The 20,635-nt window shown below is 28.9% G+C and overlaps 1 protein-coding gene across 1 annotated transcript in view; it reads left to right on the top strand.

Moving 5' to 3' along the window:
• The window catches only part of Ctr9 (RNA polymerase-associated protein Ctr9), a 111,837-nt gene that overhangs the window by 70,119 nt on the left and 21,083 nt on the right, over nucleotides 1–20,635 (top strand). The window contains exons 12-18 of the mRNA XM_075372126.1: nucleotides 1,539–1,719; nucleotides 3,803–3,951; nucleotides 7,569–7,685; nucleotides 7,792–7,937; nucleotides 8,624–8,831; nucleotides 11,835–12,058; nucleotides 15,075–15,210. Coding sequence (XP_075228241.1) covers nucleotides 1,539–1,719; nucleotides 3,803–3,951; nucleotides 7,569–7,685; nucleotides 7,792–7,937; nucleotides 8,624–8,831; nucleotides 11,835–12,058; nucleotides 15,075–15,210 — 1,161 coding nt within the window. The remainder of the gene's footprint in view (nucleotides 1–1,538; nucleotides 1,720–3,802; nucleotides 3,952–7,568; nucleotides 7,686–7,791; nucleotides 7,938–8,623; nucleotides 8,832–11,834; nucleotides 12,059–15,074; nucleotides 15,211–20,635) is intronic.

Here is a 20,635-nt window from a genome sequence, read left to right as displayed (position 1 = left end):
ACAAAAATCTAACATATTTGTAGGACTTTCCCACCACGCAACTTTTTTCTGCTACATGACTTATATACATATTCATACACAGCTTAATTTAAAATATTTATCATTTTATTTAAATATAATATTTTTTGTTTATTTAATTCACTGATTCTAACTAAAGTGAGCACACGTACAGTATTTCATTCGTGCAGGTGTGACAGTACTAGCATTCACTTTTAAGTACTTTTTTACACTTTAAATATTCATTTATTTAATTCTACCGCTCATCTGTGACGTTACAACATGGCTGGTGCTGGAAACTACAGCAGCTGGACATCAGTGCTACACTATCACTACTTGTGGTGAGAGGGGGTACTAATGACACACTGTACCCACTTAGTCACTAGTTTACTTAGAGAATTTTTTGGGGTGGGAATGCAATTTTGCAAAAAAAGATTTTTTGGAAATATTATTTTTTAATTGTTAACAAATGTGCCTAAGAAAAATAAGACCTTAATTAGGTGAAATCTCGAGATACTGATGGTGACCTTGCTGTACAGCCTCACCCCCTTAACCTTTTAAGTTGAAAATTTATTGGCAACAATGCCCCATATATAGAAGTAATCTGACCAAGTTTGGTCAAAATCGGTCAAGTAGTTCTGGAGATAAAAAGTGATTTAGAGGCCAACACCCCAAGCACACACATGTATATATGAAGATCCAGAAAATTTTTATTCGGTTTTTTGGGTATTATAGGTGTCAAAACATAAAGATCCAGTAAAAATCTCAGATGCTCAAATTGGATCAATTACCATGCTTTACCTTCTACAGCTAATAGCTCTGCTATAGTAATAGGCAGCAAAGTAGTGAAAGAAAGAATTTTTCAGATGTTGATGGATCTCCTCATTATACAAACATACAATAACAAATATAGAAAAATGTAAAAGTATTAGAAACAAATAATAATAAACTGGAATATTTGAGAAAAAGAACAGTTATATATAAACATAAATGCAAGCTTTTAATTGAACAAGTAAATTTTGAAAATAACAAATTATTTAAATTGTCACCCCTATCTTGATAGCTGGCTTATTTATAACAGTTTTAATTCAGTTGAACTTGACAACTATTAGTTTTAACATAATTATGGTGACAGTAATTTGTTGCCAGGGATATTATATTAATAACCGATATTGGATCCATGGATTTGAAAAATGCTTTTTATGTAAATTATTTACATTTACATTGAGCTTGCTTTTAATGCGATGTGTTTATTGATTTAGTTATTTATTGCAACACATTAGACAATATATTTAAACAGTAATATTATCTTTCTTGTGGAGTTTTTATTTTTAGACTTAAATGAGGTGGATAAAATTAATTTTTTAATATGCAACATTTTATTCAGTTTTGGCTTTATGATTCTTTTGTGATATTTTATTATTAAGCTTTCTTAATAAAACAGTTATAACAATTTAAAGAAGGAATTTTAACATTTTTAATTTCTTGTAGTAGTATGTTCTTTATAGTTTTTAAAACTGTGGCATATCGTTTTTTTACAGAATCCAGCTACATCGAATGATGCTTATTCTCAAATAGCATTAGGTAATGTATGGCTTCAGACACTACATCAGCCCACGAAAGATAAAAGTAGAGAAAAAGTGCATCAAGATAGAGCATTAGCTATGTATAATAAAGTATTGAGAAATGATCCTAGGAACATCTGGGCTACTAACGGAATCGGTTAGTCGATAGTTGTTTGTTTATTAATAGTTATCATTATGATAAGACTTCAAAGATTTTCTGTTTATTACTCTAACTTATGTCCTTATCACAGGTGTATATTAACATTAAGATTCAAACAGAAGACAGTTTCTAACTACTTGACTTTAATTAGAATAGGTTTGTATGCAGAATAATTTTTATGTTTTAAGTTTATAATTACTCATCTGGTTCTATCTGTTCTGATGATTGTAAAAAGCTTTCTGATTGATAGATGAACAACTGGAAATAGAAAAAAAAATGTTTTCTGAATGACTGATATCGGTTTAAATTAAATCTGATTATTTGCTTTAAGGTATCAAGTTTTTGATTATTATATCACCGTATTGAAGGAAGAGAAGATGGATTCTGGATAAAAAACCATTACTTGTTTCCTGCTTATAATGTATTTTACCCCCTCAGCTTTCTCTGAACTGAAATACTGTTCCAGATAGAAAGAAGGGAAAGTAATCAAAATAATATGTTGACTCATATTTTGTCACAGGTAATTTACTATTTTGAGCATCGCTGATTTTTTCATCATATTATTATAATTATAAACCAATAAAATTAAACATAAGTAAATTTCTATAAAGCAAATTGATCATTAAGGTTCTAAAAGCCTTTTGTAATTTATTCGTTAAATCTTCGTTTACTTAATTAAAATTTCTATTAATTAAATTTTATTCCAAAAGGTCACGGTTTATCAACAACAAAAAAACTTTTGAAATATTTTAAAACAAATATTATCATAAAATAATGATGTAAAATGTTAGAATAAAATTAAGTACGTAAAATTAAATATTAGAAGAGGTCACATAATGTATTAATATAAAGTTCAGTCATCTGAATGACAGATGACTGAAAACATTTTTTGATGCAAGGTTTTTAAAAAAGGAATTTTATCACTTATGATGAGTAGGATACCTCAAAAACTTATACAAGTAAGTTTACCATAAACTTTACCGAGTAAATCACCTCAGCAGTGAGCAGCTAGAAGGTGCCAGCCTGATGCAACCACAGCATTGTTTGGCCTAATCCCTGTGACATTCATACAAGGAGGTCGATCAATTAGATACTATCTCTGATTTGAGATAAATCAGGGTAAGTTTACAGTCTTATCCTGAATCTAAAATTTAATACGAGTCTTAACTTGAATATATGTCAAAGAAAATGTTGCCAATTTATTTATAGTAATTTAATTTCAACATTGTATTTCTTTATAGACAACACACGATCTGCCGTGTGATATTTGAGTGAGTTGTAATTTTATACTATTTAGGATGTCACAGTAAAAAAATATGAATGCTTATTAAAATTTATCCTTTTTAAAAGTAGAATTAGTGGTCATCAGTTTATTTATCAATAAATTGGTAATCACTTTAAAATTTTGTCCCGTTAAATAGAGCTTATACAGTAGTGGTGTTAGCCATTGCTAAATTTACAGAGTGCACAATTGCATGGTTTATTTATTTTTTCTTTCAGCGTAGAACATAATTTGACCGTGTTATTCATCAACTGTAGGACAGCAGTATTTTACTATTTTGTGTAAATGTGATCCCATTTATTTTTTGGAATTGGATTGCTGTTCATTTTGTATGTCGTAGAAAAATGATGCATTCTGTTTTCTTATTTATATTAGTACTTATGTTGAATCATTTTTTCAATAGTGTTTTATTAATAATAATATTCAAGAGAATAAAATCATCTATGATTTAGTATTTTTGATGAAGATTACATAATGATTTTTCAGACTCACAAAATTTCACTACTAAGGTTCAGAATGTGATGGCGCAGATAAGTGTAATTGTTCCTAAGAATCAATGAACTATTAAATTGTTGATTAGTTTAATTTTTCAGTTGGATTTTTCCAGATTTTTTTCTTAACAAAAAAAAATTACTGAAATAGATTAATATATAATAAACTTCCTTTAATACTAGATATAAAATATAGATAATGGTTATTGAAATATTTCAGATTAACAAAAATAAAGACAAGAAAAACATGAAAGTTCTTGAAAATATTGATATTTTAAGAAATTTATGAAGTTTTTCTTTGATGTAGGAGCTGTGTTGGCGCATAAAGGATGTGTAAATGAAGCTAGAGATATATTTGCTCAAGTTAGAGAAGCAACAGCTGATTTCTGTGATGTTTGGTTAAATATTGCTCATATATATGTTGAACAGAAACAGTTTGTTAGTGCAATACAGATGGTATGTAATAATTAATGTTTTAATATATATGTTTTTGTAAATATCTTTTATGTGTGTGAAGGTATATATATATATATTGGGATTGGGGAGAATATTCTCCCTTCTCCCAATTGATGACTTTAAAATCACATAACTCTGGTTATATTGATCAAATCTGGCAGTACTTGTGTTCTTCTGAAAGGCGACATATCACTGAGTATTTTTTAGAAAAGTTATAATTATATTAGTTTATTTATTTAAAAGTTATTGCATCTTGAAAATAAAGAAGAAATATGATATATTTTTAATTTTTATTACAAAAAATGGGAAGAATGCTATTCAGGCTTCTAAAAAAAAATTTGTGATGTATATGGACATGATATCATACCAGTTCGTTAGACACAAGGCTCAGTCTAGAAATTTTGATGTCAATGATGTACATAGCTCTGGTCAGCTAATGATTGAAAAAGTTGATAAAATCATGGAAAAACAGAGTAAGAATGGCACATTAGCCATAATGATATCAGTAACAACTAAACAAAGAACGCAAGACAATTTTAAACCGTTTGAAGAAAGTTATGTGGAAAAAAATTTGATGTTTGATTGCCATATGATTTAACAATGAAAAATTTAACGGACTGAATTTCCATCTGCAAATCATTACTAAAGTGGAATGAAAGCAAACCGTTTTTGAAACAGCTCATTACGGACAATGAAAAATGGTTCACGTATAACAGTAATGTACAGAAAGGTTGAAACGAGGTGAAGTTCCACATACTGTGGAAAAGCCAAGATTGGTACCAAAAATAGTGATGCTGTGTGTGGGATCGGAAAGGGATTGTTTCCTACAAGCTGCTGCCATGGTCAAATGATTGATTCTAACCTCTACTGTCAATAACTGGAAAGATTATGCCAAGCGGTTGAAATAAAGCGATCACACATAACAAGTAGGAAAAGTGTTTTCTTCCATTATAGCCCCGCACATCTTCGGTGACCCGTTGAAATTTGAAAGAGCTTGGCTGGGAAGTTTTGATGGTGTCTGACCTTGCACCGTTGGACAGCACAGAACAATATAAAATTGATTTAAAAGAGGCCTATGAAAATCACTTCCAGAAAATACAAAAGTTCTATAGCGACAGAATTATGATTTTACCTCAGAAATTGCAAAAGGTGACTGATCAAAATGGTAGGAACATGTTTGGTTTGATACATTCCATTTGAAATTTAAAAGACCTTGTTTTACTTTTGCATTTAAAGTTGAATAAACTTTTCCTGACCCATCTTATACATTATTATTATTATTATATTAAAACTTTTGAATTCTATTTTTTTGTTTTTGATGTAATATTTTTATTATAATTTATAATACAGTAGTATGATGTTGGAAAAATGTAAGCATACTTTTTTTTTACTGGAAGCCAATAGTACTAAGAAACATTTTTATCAAAATATTAAAGTAATACTGGCTTCTTTTAAATTATAATAAAAGTATTTTACCGTATATCAATAAATCCTGAAAATGTTCAGCTAAAGAAAAGACTTGACTTGTCTACATAGTACAGAGCAAACATGTTCTTAAAGTTGATTGCTATCTTTTAATGGCTCTTCCACTAATAAGGGATATTTCATCTTTGATGTTCTGTTTGAGTTATTCAAACGTGAGAGTGTTATTTCTTTAAATTTTTTCTTTTAAGTAACTCCAAAGATAAAAATCAAAGAGAATAAATTTGGTAATCTAGGCAGCCACAAGCGAAAGGAATGACTTATCCGTATCCATTTAACTGTCGTTCTCTCAAATTTCTCTTTAAACTGCCTACTGCTGTTAAAAGGTGATTTGTTATATTTGTTTCTTATTTTCCTCCTTCTGTATTCCTTTTTACTGCTCTTGGGAATATTTTTCCTGAACCTGAACCCTGTTCCAATCCATTTCTTTCATCTTCCATCTCTTTGCACAATTTGTTATTGTTGATATATAACATACCAGACACGTAAACATAATCAACATACTTTGTACATAATAATCTTGGCCTTTTCTTCTACCATCTTATCCTCTAACTTTATTCTTCTACACTCCACATTGATTAATCCTTACATTCAATAAAATGATTATATAACAAAATGTACATTTTGTTTCATAAAATTCTGTAAACTTACACTTGAATTTATTATTTTAATAATTATAATAATAAAACAATGATTTTCTTAAAAAAGATTCTGAAGGAAAAATATAACACCATGTAAATCCAGTGACAAAATATTTCAAATTGGCAAACAATGTAGCCTATAAAAATAAAGTAAATAAAAGAAAATTCTTCAAAATCGGTGCATTAGTACTCACCGAATGAAAAATTTACACATTTAATAAATTACATTTTTTTGAAACTGCATAATTTCTTAAAAAATTAATATATATTGAGTTTTTTGTAGCCTTTATAATTCTCTATAAAAAAAAATAAAGAATTTGAGAAAAGATTCATTGAAATCAGTTCAGTATTTTTTGTGTTATTGAGTAGCAAACAAACTTTAAAATTTATTTATTAGTAAGACACCAAACTATTCAGTCAGTAAGGCATCTTAAGATAAAATTTAACCAAAATAAAATATAATTAATAAAACTGTAGGGAAGGTAAATTTCATTTAAAGTCAGATAGTGATGAATGTATGTGAATGAACAAAAACAATTAACTTGTGTAATGTCGTTGAACACATAATAAGGAATAATCATGCATTTGCTAACTAAGAAAAATGAAAATTAATAACAATTAAAATGAAGTAGAATACTTAAATATTATAAGGAAAAGCTTTTAAGGTATGACTACTCGAGTAATAAACTGATAAATCTGTGCTATGTATTCTACAAATCCTACAGAATTATGTATTTGTAGAATCCTACAGGATTTGTAGAATACATAGTAGGTAATATTTGTGTCATCTTCTGTTGGATTTCTGGTCATTTAAAAAATCCAGTCAATGAATGAATGAGTCATAAACTGCAAAGAAGTTTGCATGTAGTTAGTTTTTACAGGCCGTTCAGAATACACAGATTTTTTTGTGATAATTCTTTCATTTCTACCATTTGTGATTAGTACTGCCTGTGATAGTACATTTTATTCTTCTCAAGTACAGTTATTATGCAGCACTGTATCACAAGTTTAAGTTCAAGAACCTTTAAGGCATTTGTACATGAAAATATGTATAGTTGATAGGTTGGTTGTGGGTTGTATTCTGCAAGCAGCTAACCGGTTAGTTTTGCTCCAATAAGTAGTAGGTTTTACTTCTGTTTTCTATTCAGGTCTCTACTGGCCCCTTGTTTATTGTTTCTTCTCAGGTCCTTCTTACATCTTCATTTTACATTTTTTATGTTGTTTGTTTTGAACATGGGTCCTTTACATGATAAATTTATTTTGTGTGGCTGTGTGTAATAGATAAAACTGCTGGTAATATTTTTATTAGTGTTTCTAGGCAGTGCATTATATTATAAAGAGCTGATGTCTCATTTAAGCAAAAGCTTACCAGTAATATTGGTTTTTATAGGATTTTAAATGAAGTTTCATTTTATAGTATGCATAGTATGCATTTTATAATTTTTTTTATATGAATTTGTAGTTAAATAATTATCGATTTATTTTTATTTTCAGTATGAAAATTGCTTGAGGAAGTTTTATAGATATCACCATGTAGAAGTTTTATTATATTTAGCACGAGCCTATTTTAAAGCTGGAAAATTAAAGGAATCAAAAATAATATTACTAAAGGTAAGTGTTAATATTAATAATTAATTATTTCTAGTAAAGCATTCAATTAAATTACTCATGTACCGATGTATTTGAATAATTAAACATTTATTTCATTGTTTTACAGGCGAGAAGAGTGGCTCCACAGGATACAGTTATTTTATATAATATTGCTTTAGTTCTACAAAGACTTGCTACTCAAATCCTTAAGGATGAAAAATCTACTCTTGAAACTGTACTTCAAGCTGTACATGAGCTCGGTTTATCTCAAAAGTAATAAACTATTTTTATTAAAACTAAATTAAATATACTAAATTTTAAAAACTAAATTAATTATTATGTGTTATAAATGCAGAGCAGTGTAGGGAAATAAGAAATTTATAAAAGAATTGTAATAAATTTAAAGAATAATTTTAAAAATGCATCTTAATGAAAACTACTGTACACATTATATTATTAGTAAATTATTTAGGAGATATATCCGGAAAGTAAATTCCATTTCCTTCACCACCGCTGTAGTGCTGCAATTACAGTTCTGATCATATGCCACATTCTCTCATTTGTTCACTTTCAATAGATGCCATTACAAATCCAGTGATTTCAAATTTTCAAGTAGATCGAAAATTCTGCCATTTGTGGAATTATGGCAGTTATATGAATTTTAAACATGAATGATGTCAAATCAGCTGATAGTCATCAGAATGTTAATAATTTTTACGGTGAAAAAGTTTATAAATGGTAGAATGGTTCGAAAGTGGGTGCAGCAGTTACTGGATATTTAACAGTAAGATAAAAATTCATAATCAAATCGGTGTAATTATATCTGCATCGTATTATAAATCATAAAAGTAATTTGTTTAAATGTAAACTTTGATTAAAATCTGCAGTAAATTTTAAGAACCGATCGCTTTATCTTTTGTTAACTTCTATTTATCTCTAATTGTTTATTCTTTATTTAGGTATTTCAATTATTTAGCTGAGCATGGTGATGGAATGCGGTATGATATGACTTTAGCTGCACTAGAAGCGAGACAGTGTCAAGATTTATTATCACAAGCGCAGTATCACGTAGCTCGAGCTAGACGTCTTGATGAAGAAGAAAAGCAACTGCGGCGTAAACAAGAAGAAGAACGTGAAGCTTTCCGATTACGACAAATGGAGGAACAGGTAATATTATTAGTCCTATTGAATTTGTACTTTTTTTTCAGTTACCTCCTACAGGAACTATAAAAATATTATTTATCTAATAGTATATCATCATCATCATCTGGTATTCTGCCTGGCAGCAGGTCCCTTATGCCACTGCTAGAGAGCAGTGGCATAAATGGAGAGCCATTTATTGATATCCCAAGCCTTCTCATTAATCCTCATTAGTTTCCAAACTTCACTTCCTCTATTAATTTTATCTTTGGCTTCCTTTCACCTTTTAGTGGTCCTTCCAATGTAGTCATCAAGATTCCACACCCTTGGACGTGTAGTCCCTCGAAACATGTAGTCCAGACTTTTATTACATAGTAATTTCCTCTTAGGAGAGACAGATAAAAATCTGTCTTAAGAAGATCTGTTCTTCCTTTGCCATTTCACTTTACTTTGACTTCCTTTGCCATCGCTATCCATTTTATTTCCACTGCTTTCTTCCAGATCTCTGTCACTACAGTTCCCAAATATCTGTAATTTTTTACTTTTTCTATTCTTCTTTCACTTTCTCCTTAAGTGGTAAGGAGAAACAGAAGATTTAATGAAATCCTCTTTGTTGTGTTCTTCCATTATTTTAGTTTTTCCTGTATTTATTTTCATTCCTTCCTCCAAGGCTATCCATGAATTATCCTAAAAATAAGTACCTTCAATCTTATTTTTCACCCTCTTACACTTGTGCCTATCTTCCTTCTAATATATTCTGTATCATATCTTCAATATAAATGTTTATCTGCGTTGGTGAGAGACAGCATCCTTGCCGAACATCTCGACCTATACCCATCCAGTTAGATATATTCTTACTTACATTTATGTAATATGCTGCATTTGACTATTTTTAATAATATGTGCCCATCAGTACCTGAAACCACACAGTAAATAACTACCTGATAGGTACCAAAAAGATTTTAGGCAACATAACGTAAGATACAAATCATTCTCGAAACCTGCATTAGCCATTTTTTTTTGTTCAAACCCTGTACTAGGCTTTCTAGGAAAAGTGAGGAATGAAGTGGTTTCTCAATGCTGTTTTCACCACGCTGAAAATGTTTCACGTCAACATGCCGTCCACCAAAATGGTGTTCGGAGAGTAATTGTCTTCACTCTCTTTACCAACGACCGGTTGAATGCTGGACATTATTACTCCAAGAGAAAACAACTGTGACTCGTACCTCTTATAATGAATAACCAGTGATATCGCTTAGATGAAACAAATGATACTCTTTACATCTCTTTAACAGTCATAAAGAAAGACTATATAATCTTTTAAAACAATAAATTAGCGTGCCCTTTCTGCTGAGAAGTAGTAAATACATAATTTTCCTTTTCTTGGTAAATAAACTGCTGGATGTGAAATATTTATTATTAACCATTACCTCAAAAAAAAAGTTCACTGTAATTATAATTATATACACCATTATTAATTTATTAAAAAAAAGAGTACGGTACCAATGATTTATTTTATATCTTTGATTAAAAGTAATCACACTACAATGAGTGAATACTGAATAATCGTCCATCACAATGATCATCTCTCTACTCACTTGAAAACAATAATTGTAATTACAAAGTAACCAAAACTTACTAGATTTATCATGAGATTACTTTCATATAAATAACTAGGCAAAAGTGTGTGAACCATAATTAATTAAATAAGAAATTCGTATATTTCAAATCTTGTGTTATAATGGTTTGTTTGTTTTGTTCTTAATCTGTACTGTGACAGTAGAGTAAAAATTTCCATACGTTTCCCAATCTATCACAACAAAGCTGATTATCCTAAATTTTCATAAAAATTTGAATTGTCAAAATTATACCATAATGAGCTTCTAAAACATATTTGTTGGAAAAATAAAAGCTAGTTGTAAAAATGAATTAAAAAAATTGAATAGTATTAATCAAATTATTTTTCATAGGAAATGTTTTTTGGAATCCATACATAAAGCATGAAGAACAGTTGATGGAATATAAGTATAATCAAAAACAAAATTATGAAATGTACAGAAGTATTAAAAAAAAAAAAAAAATTAAACTGAAATAATTAACAATTTAGGGAAATAAATTCAGTGAATACTTCTTCCAGATATTGGAGGGTAATAAGGCTGACCATCAGAAACAATTAAATTAGAGCAGTAATGACGAAGAAAACTTATTGGTTTTACACAAACCATAAGAATTCTTATCCCCAATAAAAACATTAAAGATTTAAGAAAAACTAAATTATTAAAATAAAATTTATCTTTGGGAATAATATGTGAAAACTTATTGATGTATGAATCAAAGATGTACTTATTCTCATTTGATATGATTATCCTCATTTGATTATTGAAAAAAAATTTTAAGAGCGAGTAGGAATTAATCTCAAGAAGAATGTGTATTTGCCACAAATTTAGATTACACAATGGATGTATAAATGAACATATATTGAACTAGAGAACAAAGGGTGATTGTTCTCCATGTAATAAGGTATGAAATTTAGTATTAATACTTGGATTTAACTTTTACGTTTTACTTTAAATTGATTAAAATCATGCTACTGTAGGTATATCTAGTTTTATCCCATTCATGTTACATCTGAATGTCTTTTCAAAGCCATGATGAATGTTATCAAATCAAATACTTATAACCTAGAGCAATAAGTAAGAACTTGATATATTGAACTCCACCTTAGAAACCGAACACAACACCTTCTGATCTACCACACTTCATGGCTAGTGCGTCTATATTATAGACTCATATAGTCTCATTATAGTGTGTGCTATAGTCATCATATAGGTCTTGTTTTAAAGTGTGTGCTGCATTATAAGATATTTAAAAAAGTTTTTTTATATATACAAAAAAAAGAAAACTATCTTTTATTCTGTTATATTTTATCTTAATAAAATAAAAAAGCGAGGTTTTTTGATATATAATTATAAAATATTATCAGGGTTTGCTTAATGTGTATTTTACAACTTTAATAAAAAAAAATTTCAGAGAATGCTAGAAGAAAAACGTAAGATAGAACTGGAACAAATGTTGCTGAAACGTCAAGAATATAAAGAAAAGACTAAAGGTGCCCTTGTCTTCGGTGATATGCCTAGTGAAAAGAAATCTAAAGGTAGAGGAAGAAAACCAGAACAGTACATCTCCGATTCTGGTAGTGACGCAGGAGGTGGAGGTGGCAGTCCTTCACAACAACAAACAAAGAAACGGAAAAGGTAATTTGTTATATTGGATTCTAATATTTTTGGAAATTTTTAATGAATTTTTTTATAGTGACATGTGATTTATAATAAGTATTTGTAATTGGAAATTTAAAAAAAAAAAATAATTAGTGAAACTAATCTATGTTTGAGAGTCATTTTTAAGTGGTTTTAAGCTTAGAACAGATAGCCCAAATGTTTGTGTATTTCAAACACTGTGATGGCTGAAGTTGTGGTTATTTTATTCCAACTGATAGCCAGTTGTCTTATCATTTTTATTTATCATTTTAACATTTTTTCAAAATGATATTCCTCATTCTGAATAGTTAACAGTAGCATCATTTTTAACGTACTGTTAAGAATAATATATTATTTGAATAATAATATGTTTGATTATAGTACTATTTTACTCAAAATATGGATTTGTTTTTTTTTTTTTTTATTTAACCATTTGTATAAATAAAATAAACCTTTTCTTTTTGAAAAAATAAAAATTACTCCTAAATAAGTTTAGAAATTCAGTCCAGAGATTAAATTTTAGTAATACATAATAAATAACATTAAAATTGAGTAATAATAATAATAATATAGTAATTTATTTTTGTATTTTAGTTTTTTTTTTTTTTAAGACTAAAATATTTTCATAAAATTTGCAATACAAAGAAAAGCTTTTCCATACAAAAAAAGTTTGTGTTGGTGCTATTCTTTTCTCTGTTGTAAATATAGATTTCAAAGAATCAAAGCTTTACGATCATCATTCAGCAATCTAGAAAATCCTCTTGACAACTGACTTACTCAACTACTAATTGCCTGATGCATTGCACAAAAACATTATTTATACAATGACAAGCGTTTATAAATAAACAAATCCATGATGCTGTAGAAAGGCAGATAAATTTTTCTTGAATGCATAAAAGGGAAATGACATAAATATAACATAGAACTGTACATGTTAACTGAACCAGCAAAATTTATTTTATGAGTTTTACTGCACACTGGATCCTTTAATCCAGATGTTCATGGAGAAGATCATAAAAAAGTAGTCCTTAAATTAGTGAAAGGAAAGTTAGATAGGGGTTGCTTATTTTCTTTTCATGGATAACTATTATCATAGTGTGAATCTTATCCAATAACTTGTAGAAGGTATGACACTCCACTGGTACATTTTGAAGTAATTGCAAAGAAAATCCCTCTCATCATCAAATCCAAACTAAATAAAGATCAATTGTTGAACTTGTAAATGGATATATGCATTTTCAGATGGCGTCATTACAGCTGATGATGATCAGCTCAAAATTTGCAGCAGACTTAGTTGAAACTACCAGTTGCAAAAATGACATGCTGTTGAAATCTGAGCTAGTTATTAAATACAACAAAACTATGGTGGAATTGACCATTCTGATACGGATGGCTTATTATCCTACAGAGAGGAAAATAATAAATGTAACAAGTTGGCAGATCATATTTACCATCTTTCACTTATAAGCAGCTGTTGCCCGTAACAAAAAATTAATCAAAATTCAAATGTCTCATTACATAATTTTCATGTATCCGTAATAAAATTCCTGATACTCCCGTCATTTTAATAAAAAATTAGTATAACTCCACTGTGACACAACTTAAACATGAACCAAAGAAAACTTGCTGTGGCGGAATGACAAAAGCAAGAACTACAACAATGTTTACAGGTACACCAAGCAGAAATGATGGAAAGATGTGACATTTTTTGTTTAATGAGTCAGATCACCCAGCTTTGTGTCTAACTCAAGGTTTTAATAACTTTCACAAAAGTTTAATTGACTAAGTATTGGAATTTATTGTGAACTGACTTCTACTATCGAAATGAAATTTTAATAGTTTTAAATATTTTGTTTTTTTTTTTTTATTTCTTTCTGAATGGTACTTTTGTAATTTTTTCAAAATTATTTTAATTTTAGATTACATTTTATTATTACTTTACTAAGTAAATGAAGTGTTATTTTAGCTTTTAGTTTTTTTCTTGGTACCTAATAATTTTTTTATAACAGCAATTTTATTTTTAGATTGTATGTTACCGTTATACTTATTTTATTGTATTAACCCAAAAATTGAATAATGTATTTTTTAAATATAAAAAAAAATTGTATATATTTACTGCAAAAAAGGTTGTTTGCAGTGGATTGCAGATGCTGATTGGTATCAGAAATCATTCCTCATGAATGCAGTTGTTGATCAGCATATGGCCATTTTATCATTAAAATTAAGTTTTTCACCAAAGAAATACCAACTTGCAACATATTAAGCTTCTAATTTTGTACTATTTCTTCATTTTTCATTTTGTTTATTTAATCTCCTTCTTGTCCATATTTCAAAAGCCTCCATCATTTATATTTATGCTTGTCTATAATTATATAGATTATACACTATTTTGTTGTACACAGGTAACAGATTTTATCATTAATTTACAAATATTATATGAGCCATCAGATATTTACTTTATCAGTAATATATTTCTGAATTACTATTATTATTGATATTTCACTGTTTTAACAACAGTGAAATCTCTTTCAAAATAAATTTTGAACATTTAAAATATAAGTAAATATTACAAAATATGTACTTTCTCTGTACAAAAGATGTGGAAAATGCATCTATCAGGAATAAATCCACAAATATTTCGTGAATTTTTTTTGTTACAATATATATAATGTATATTGCAATGATTAATAAAAAGTAATTAAATTTAATTTCACAGTTAGTAATGATTAAAAAAACAGCTCAATTTGTAGATTGTAATTAAAGTACAAACTAAGAAAAATTTTATACAATATTTGTGCAAATGACTCTTCTTTAACAACATTGGCTCTGAATGGTATATTATAACAACATATTCAAGCATTTGTTGGCCATTACTCTCAATGGAAATGGAAATACACTAGATTTGCAAACAAAAGCAATAAGGAATAACCATCTCATCTGCAGATTCACAAACATAACAGTAAACAAGTATAGAAATTATGGTCAAAGTGGAATTTTATTTTTATGTGTTTAGTGAACCTGGAGAAAAGAAAAGAAAGAGAATTGGTGGTGGGGGAGCCAGAAAGCGCAGAGAGAAACAAGCAGAAGGAGGTGATTCTGATTCTGGAAGTGATCGACCAAAAAAGAAAAGAGGACGCAGATCTATCGGGGTCAGTATTATTTTTTTTATTTAATTTAAAAATGCTATAAGATTTTTAAAGCTTATAAAAAATCTTATTTAAAAAATCCACAATTAACAGCATCACTTATTTATTTTATGTCAAGAAAAGCCCTGTAATCTTAATTGAAATCAGCTAGTATGCAGCTGAGCTATATAAATAGGTAATAATACAATCTACAGACTGTGACAAACAAAAGTATCATTAAAAAAATTGTTTAATTATAATGTAGGAACTTCAACAACCTGTCTTGTACTATTTTTAAAATAATTTTGAAGAAACTAAATTGAGTCTGTAATTATCTACCTCAATTTTATCTCCAGATTTAACCCATTAATTGCCAGAATTAAATAAACACTACTTTTTTTTTTATTAATAACTTTATTTCATCTATTTGTAAGTATATAAAGCTAGAAATATTTTCATATCAACAAAAAATTCAGTAATGGCTTAGTAATAAAATGGTTCGTTTACCAAAAGCATAATATAAAATGTAACTTTGTAAAAACGTAAAAAGAAACCAAACTATTTGTAAAGCTAGAAAAAAACAACTATGAATAAACTACATTAAATTGTTTTTAGTTTATTGTGGATTTATTTTCTTTGTGGTGAATGAAATTCTTTGAAACATTTTGAGTGCAGGTGGACTTTACATTTTATACACAAAAATATTGTGTGGTTTTCGCACAGCTTACATCGTCTTCTAGCTTTGTTTGCATGTTCGGAAATAACATGCCCTACTTTGTCCAACGAATATTTTCCGGCAAACTATTTTTTGAAGGCCGACCTTTGGTTACCAATGATGGAGAAGGAGCATTATCTCCCCGAATTTTAGCGATGCACTGTGGTATTTTTATTTCCTCACTTTTGATCAACAATAATACAAGGTACGACCTAAATTCAATTTGACTGATTTTATCATGGTTTACAAGCCGATATAGTTTCCACGAATTTACTATAACAGAATCGAAAGCATTAGTAAACAATGGCCACCACCACTTTTTTCCACGCACTTTTATTCTATAGTTTCCAATGCCATTGTCATGAGAATCCACGCCACCCATGAATTTTGTGTATTGTGCTACCATTAATGGCTGACTAATAGTTATATCTTTTCTTTCTTTTCTGCTATATCTTTTTGTATTTGCTAATGGGTAAATTCCATTGTGATTACTGGCAACTGTCACCACTGCATTATCATTCCATCTAGCTACTGCAAAACTAGTTTTTTTATCAAATGCAAAATCGAATGTACCTCTATCCATCTTCTGCAATACTTTTGAACTCTTTAGTGGGCAATTAGGAAGCCTATTTTCTCTGACAGTGCCGGTAGCGAAATATCCTTTTTCATTGAGTAATTTAAATAGATCGTATGTCGAAAAAAAATTAAATCGTATGTCAAAATAAATTCTATGCTCGTTTGGATGGGATACAACATTTAACAGATCGAGTACTACTTGTGTCCCCCAGACCATATTCAGGTTTTTCTTTTTTAGCACCTTCGTATGGTATAATTGGTACAAATACCCATCAGAACTACATAAACACCAAAGCTTGAATCCAAATCTGATTGGTTTTCCCCTTATAAACATTTTTGCTGAATGCCTACTAAAATATGGCACCATTTCTTCATCAATAGATAAATTATGAGAAAAAACGCCAAATTGTAAATTACGTTTGTTTATTTCATCAAAAAATGGCCGAATTTTTGCAAATTCATCGTTCTTGTCAAGCAATTTGTTATTGGAAAGGAGCAGGTTCCTTTTTATTGCTCTAAAGGTGTTACGGCTCATTGAATTTCTGACTATTTCAACAACCTTATCTTCATCCTTACTCCAATACATTTCTGTTTGAGGTAGCGTATGATAACCAGTCAATATCGAAATTGCAATAAATCTTTTTAGTAACGCACTATTTAAAGAAAAATCATGCCGATTGTTGTCATGTGCATATTTTATACTGAACTCTAAAATCATATTCACCAAATCATTATCAAAATAAAGGAAAAATATTTCAAGGGGTGATTTTCCTGCCAGTTTATTTTCTAAAATTTCTATTTGTCTATGTTCTACTGAAATTGGCAATTCTTTATAAATTGGTTCAATTTTTTCCCATTTTGGAATGTTTGTTTTGGGTTTAGTTTTAGATTTTTTTGGTTTATCCTTGCAATTTGATATTTCAGCATCAATGTCTTTTTCTGAATGTACATGAAACTCAAACGTACCTGCTATATCAGTTGTTGCTGTAGAAGGGGTCTCGATTAGCAAATTGTCATCAAAATCTTCTTCATCTGTAAGTTCATCAACTTTAGGTGGAATATAAGTAAAGTAGCATCAATAGCAGTTGCTTGCGATATATTGTTATCTTCATCTTCATCTAAAATGGACTGCAGTTCGTCAAGTGTCAGCGGTTTTTCAAAATTCCACATTTTAAAAAATACTTAAATTATAATAAAATCAACTCGACTCTTGTAAAACTAATGCATGTACATAGTAAATAAACACTATACTAAAAGACGATGTAATATTGTTTGAGATATTTCTTGAGTAAATTTCTGTGAATTATAAAATTAATACCGAATACGTAATCAATTTTTAATAACAAAAGGAAACGCTGTATCAATTCAATAAAATGTTGGACTAAACAAAACTACAACGATGTATAAGCAAAACAATGCAACACAAGACTGTGAGAATATTCCAACATAACCTATTTTGATGTACGCTTAGCTCATGAGTCATTACTCATTATACCAAAGGTGCGTCATCGCACCATTATCTTTAACGACTGTTATTTATAATGATTTTAAAAACAAGTTATTTTTATCAATTGACAATAAAAAACAAAACCTAGAGATATAATTAAAATAATAATATTATTTATAACAACCACTCTGCTATCCAAATATATTATAAAATGAAGCAGTTACACGGAATGTTAAATTACAGTAAGTTTGAATACAGCTAAACTTAAAAAATAAAAATGTAATCAATTATAACTTATGTGAGGGTGATCAAAGAACTTAACAAAGTAAGGCCAAATTGTAAAAAGTGAAGAAAATTATTTAGAAATTTATAAAAAAAATTATTTTAGAAAAGTGCGTTTACGCACCACTGGCAAAAAATCGGTTAAGTAGGAACTCATCTTACTTAAAAATTTAACAAACTTAAATATCTGTGGAATTGAATTAATTTAACCAGGAACAGTTTATAAAATTTTAGGATTACTCAAACATCGTTAGTAAGCTTTTCTTGACACAAAAAATCATTTATGTTTTTGTAAATGATTAATTTACCGTAAACTTAAAGCTTACATGAGGGAATATAGATTAAAAATTTTTCTAGTGCACAAAAAATGCCACGCCTGATCGGTATTTGAATCTTTGAACTTCTGTATGAAAGTTTGAGACACTACCTCTCCATTGTGAATGTCAGTATTTCATTATTTTCATTTTTCTCATCTAGCTGTATAGAATCCCAAGAAAATTGTATAACAAATAATAATAATCCAAAGAAGTATTTGATACACAGTTGTTATACCAGTTATAAAATTGCTATCAATACGATGTAGATAGATTTCTGCTAAGTACAATAAGAATTAATTAGTGTATCAGTATTCTCAGTCTTCATAAAAATCACTTTTTTATCACTAAAAATCACATTAGCTTGAACAAAGACATCATTTTATAGAAACTTAATTTTTATGGTAAAAACTTTATTGTAAAATAGATTAAGCTTCTTTAGCATTTACAGTTACTTCAGCTACCCAGTAAATGTTGTTTATAAATGAATTTTGGTGAAATCTTGTGATTTTCTGAAAGAACTTGAAAAGAGACGTGTACTAATCACATGAATTTGTCCATTTTGTAATTAAAAAAGTCACTATGTTCTCTCAGCAGTGTGTAGGGCCTCAAGAATGTACTATGCATTACCATATAATGGTTTTACACATCCAAAACATATTTGAGACTATCTGCATTGAAAAAATTGAAACAGATGTGTAAAAATTTAAATAAATTTATTATTGTCATTGCCAACTGGGTATTTTACTAATTGAATAGGCATAATTGTTTGGTATATGAACTTGATCGAATCTGTACTGTAAAAATAATATGTGTATCTGTTTAGTTAAAAATTAAATACATTTTTTTTATATACTGTTTGGCGTATGGAAGAAAGCACATTTGCTTAACAGAGAAACAAAATTTTCTTCAGAAAATTGCTTCGTAATCCTTCAATGGCATTCCCATACATACTAATTTTGCTCTATACCATGTTTAAGGGTATCCTGAGTATATTTGTTTTTAAATTTTGCTGCTTTCTTGAACACAATCTGAAATAAATAATAGTAAAATTATGTTATTTCTCTTTGTACAAGAGATCTGCTTATAACCTTTTATTCTCTAATCTGCAATTAAATAATGACTCTGCTTGAAATATTTTTTTTTATTTTAGTGTATTATTTTTTTTTTTTGTGTATTAGTAAATATTTCAAACCGAGTTGTTAGAAAGTGGAATTTTTTTCAATTTTTTGCTTCTTCCATGCTTTTTAAAACTCTAACCATATCAATTGCAGGAGGCAGTGTGAGGATTTTTGTGATTGTATGGGTTTGAGCATCTTAGCTACTCTTAATGCTATGAAGTAAGGTGCTTCAGGTGTATTTTTATCAGTGCTTTAACATGTTTACCACAGATACTCACTAAATGCCAGTGGTTTAAATTGCAGTAAATCTGTCTCTGGACATCATTCTTTTTATGAAAGCATTCGTAAACATATCATTCGACTAGTACATGCATGTATGTGGCAAATGATCTATACCCATCAATCTAAGAAGTGCAAAAAATTTTCTCACTTCATTCGCACTAGTATCAGCCCATTTAAATAACTTTTTTCTGGCTTCTTTACTTATTGGTTAGCAAAACTATTAGTTTCAGTAACAATAAAATCTAACATTTTTTTTTTGTTTGACAGGTTTGATGCAGCTCTCCAAGATTCCCTATGTAATGCCAGTCATTTCATTTTGGTATACCCCCTACATCCTACATCCCTAACAGTTTGTTTATATATTCCAAATGTTGCCTGCCTGTACAATTTTTACATGTACCTGTCCCTCCAATATCAAAGCAACTATTCCAGGATACCTTAATTTGTGGCCTATAAGTCTGTCTCTTCTTCTTACTATATTTCTCCAAATGCTTCTTTCTACATCAATTTACCACAATACCTCATCATTTCTCACTTAATCCACCCATCTGATTTTTAACATGCTGCTGTAGCACCACATTTCAAAGATTTCTGATCTTTTCTTCTCAAGTACTCCAATCCAAGTTTCAGTTTCATATAAAGCTACACTCCAAACATATACTTTCAAAAATGTTTTCCTGACGTTTAAATTCATTTTTGATGTAAACAAATT

Source organism: Lycorma delicatula, chromosome 7, assembly GCF_047948215.1.
Source record: "Lycorma delicatula isolate Av1 chromosome 7, ASM4794821v1, whole genome shotgun sequence".
Classification (NCBI taxonomy): domain Eukaryota; kingdom Metazoa; phylum Arthropoda; class Insecta; order Hemiptera; family Fulgoridae; genus Lycorma; species Lycorma delicatula.
Note: the sequence above shows the minus strand (reverse complement) of the source record. Positions and strands in the feature narration are given on the sequence as shown.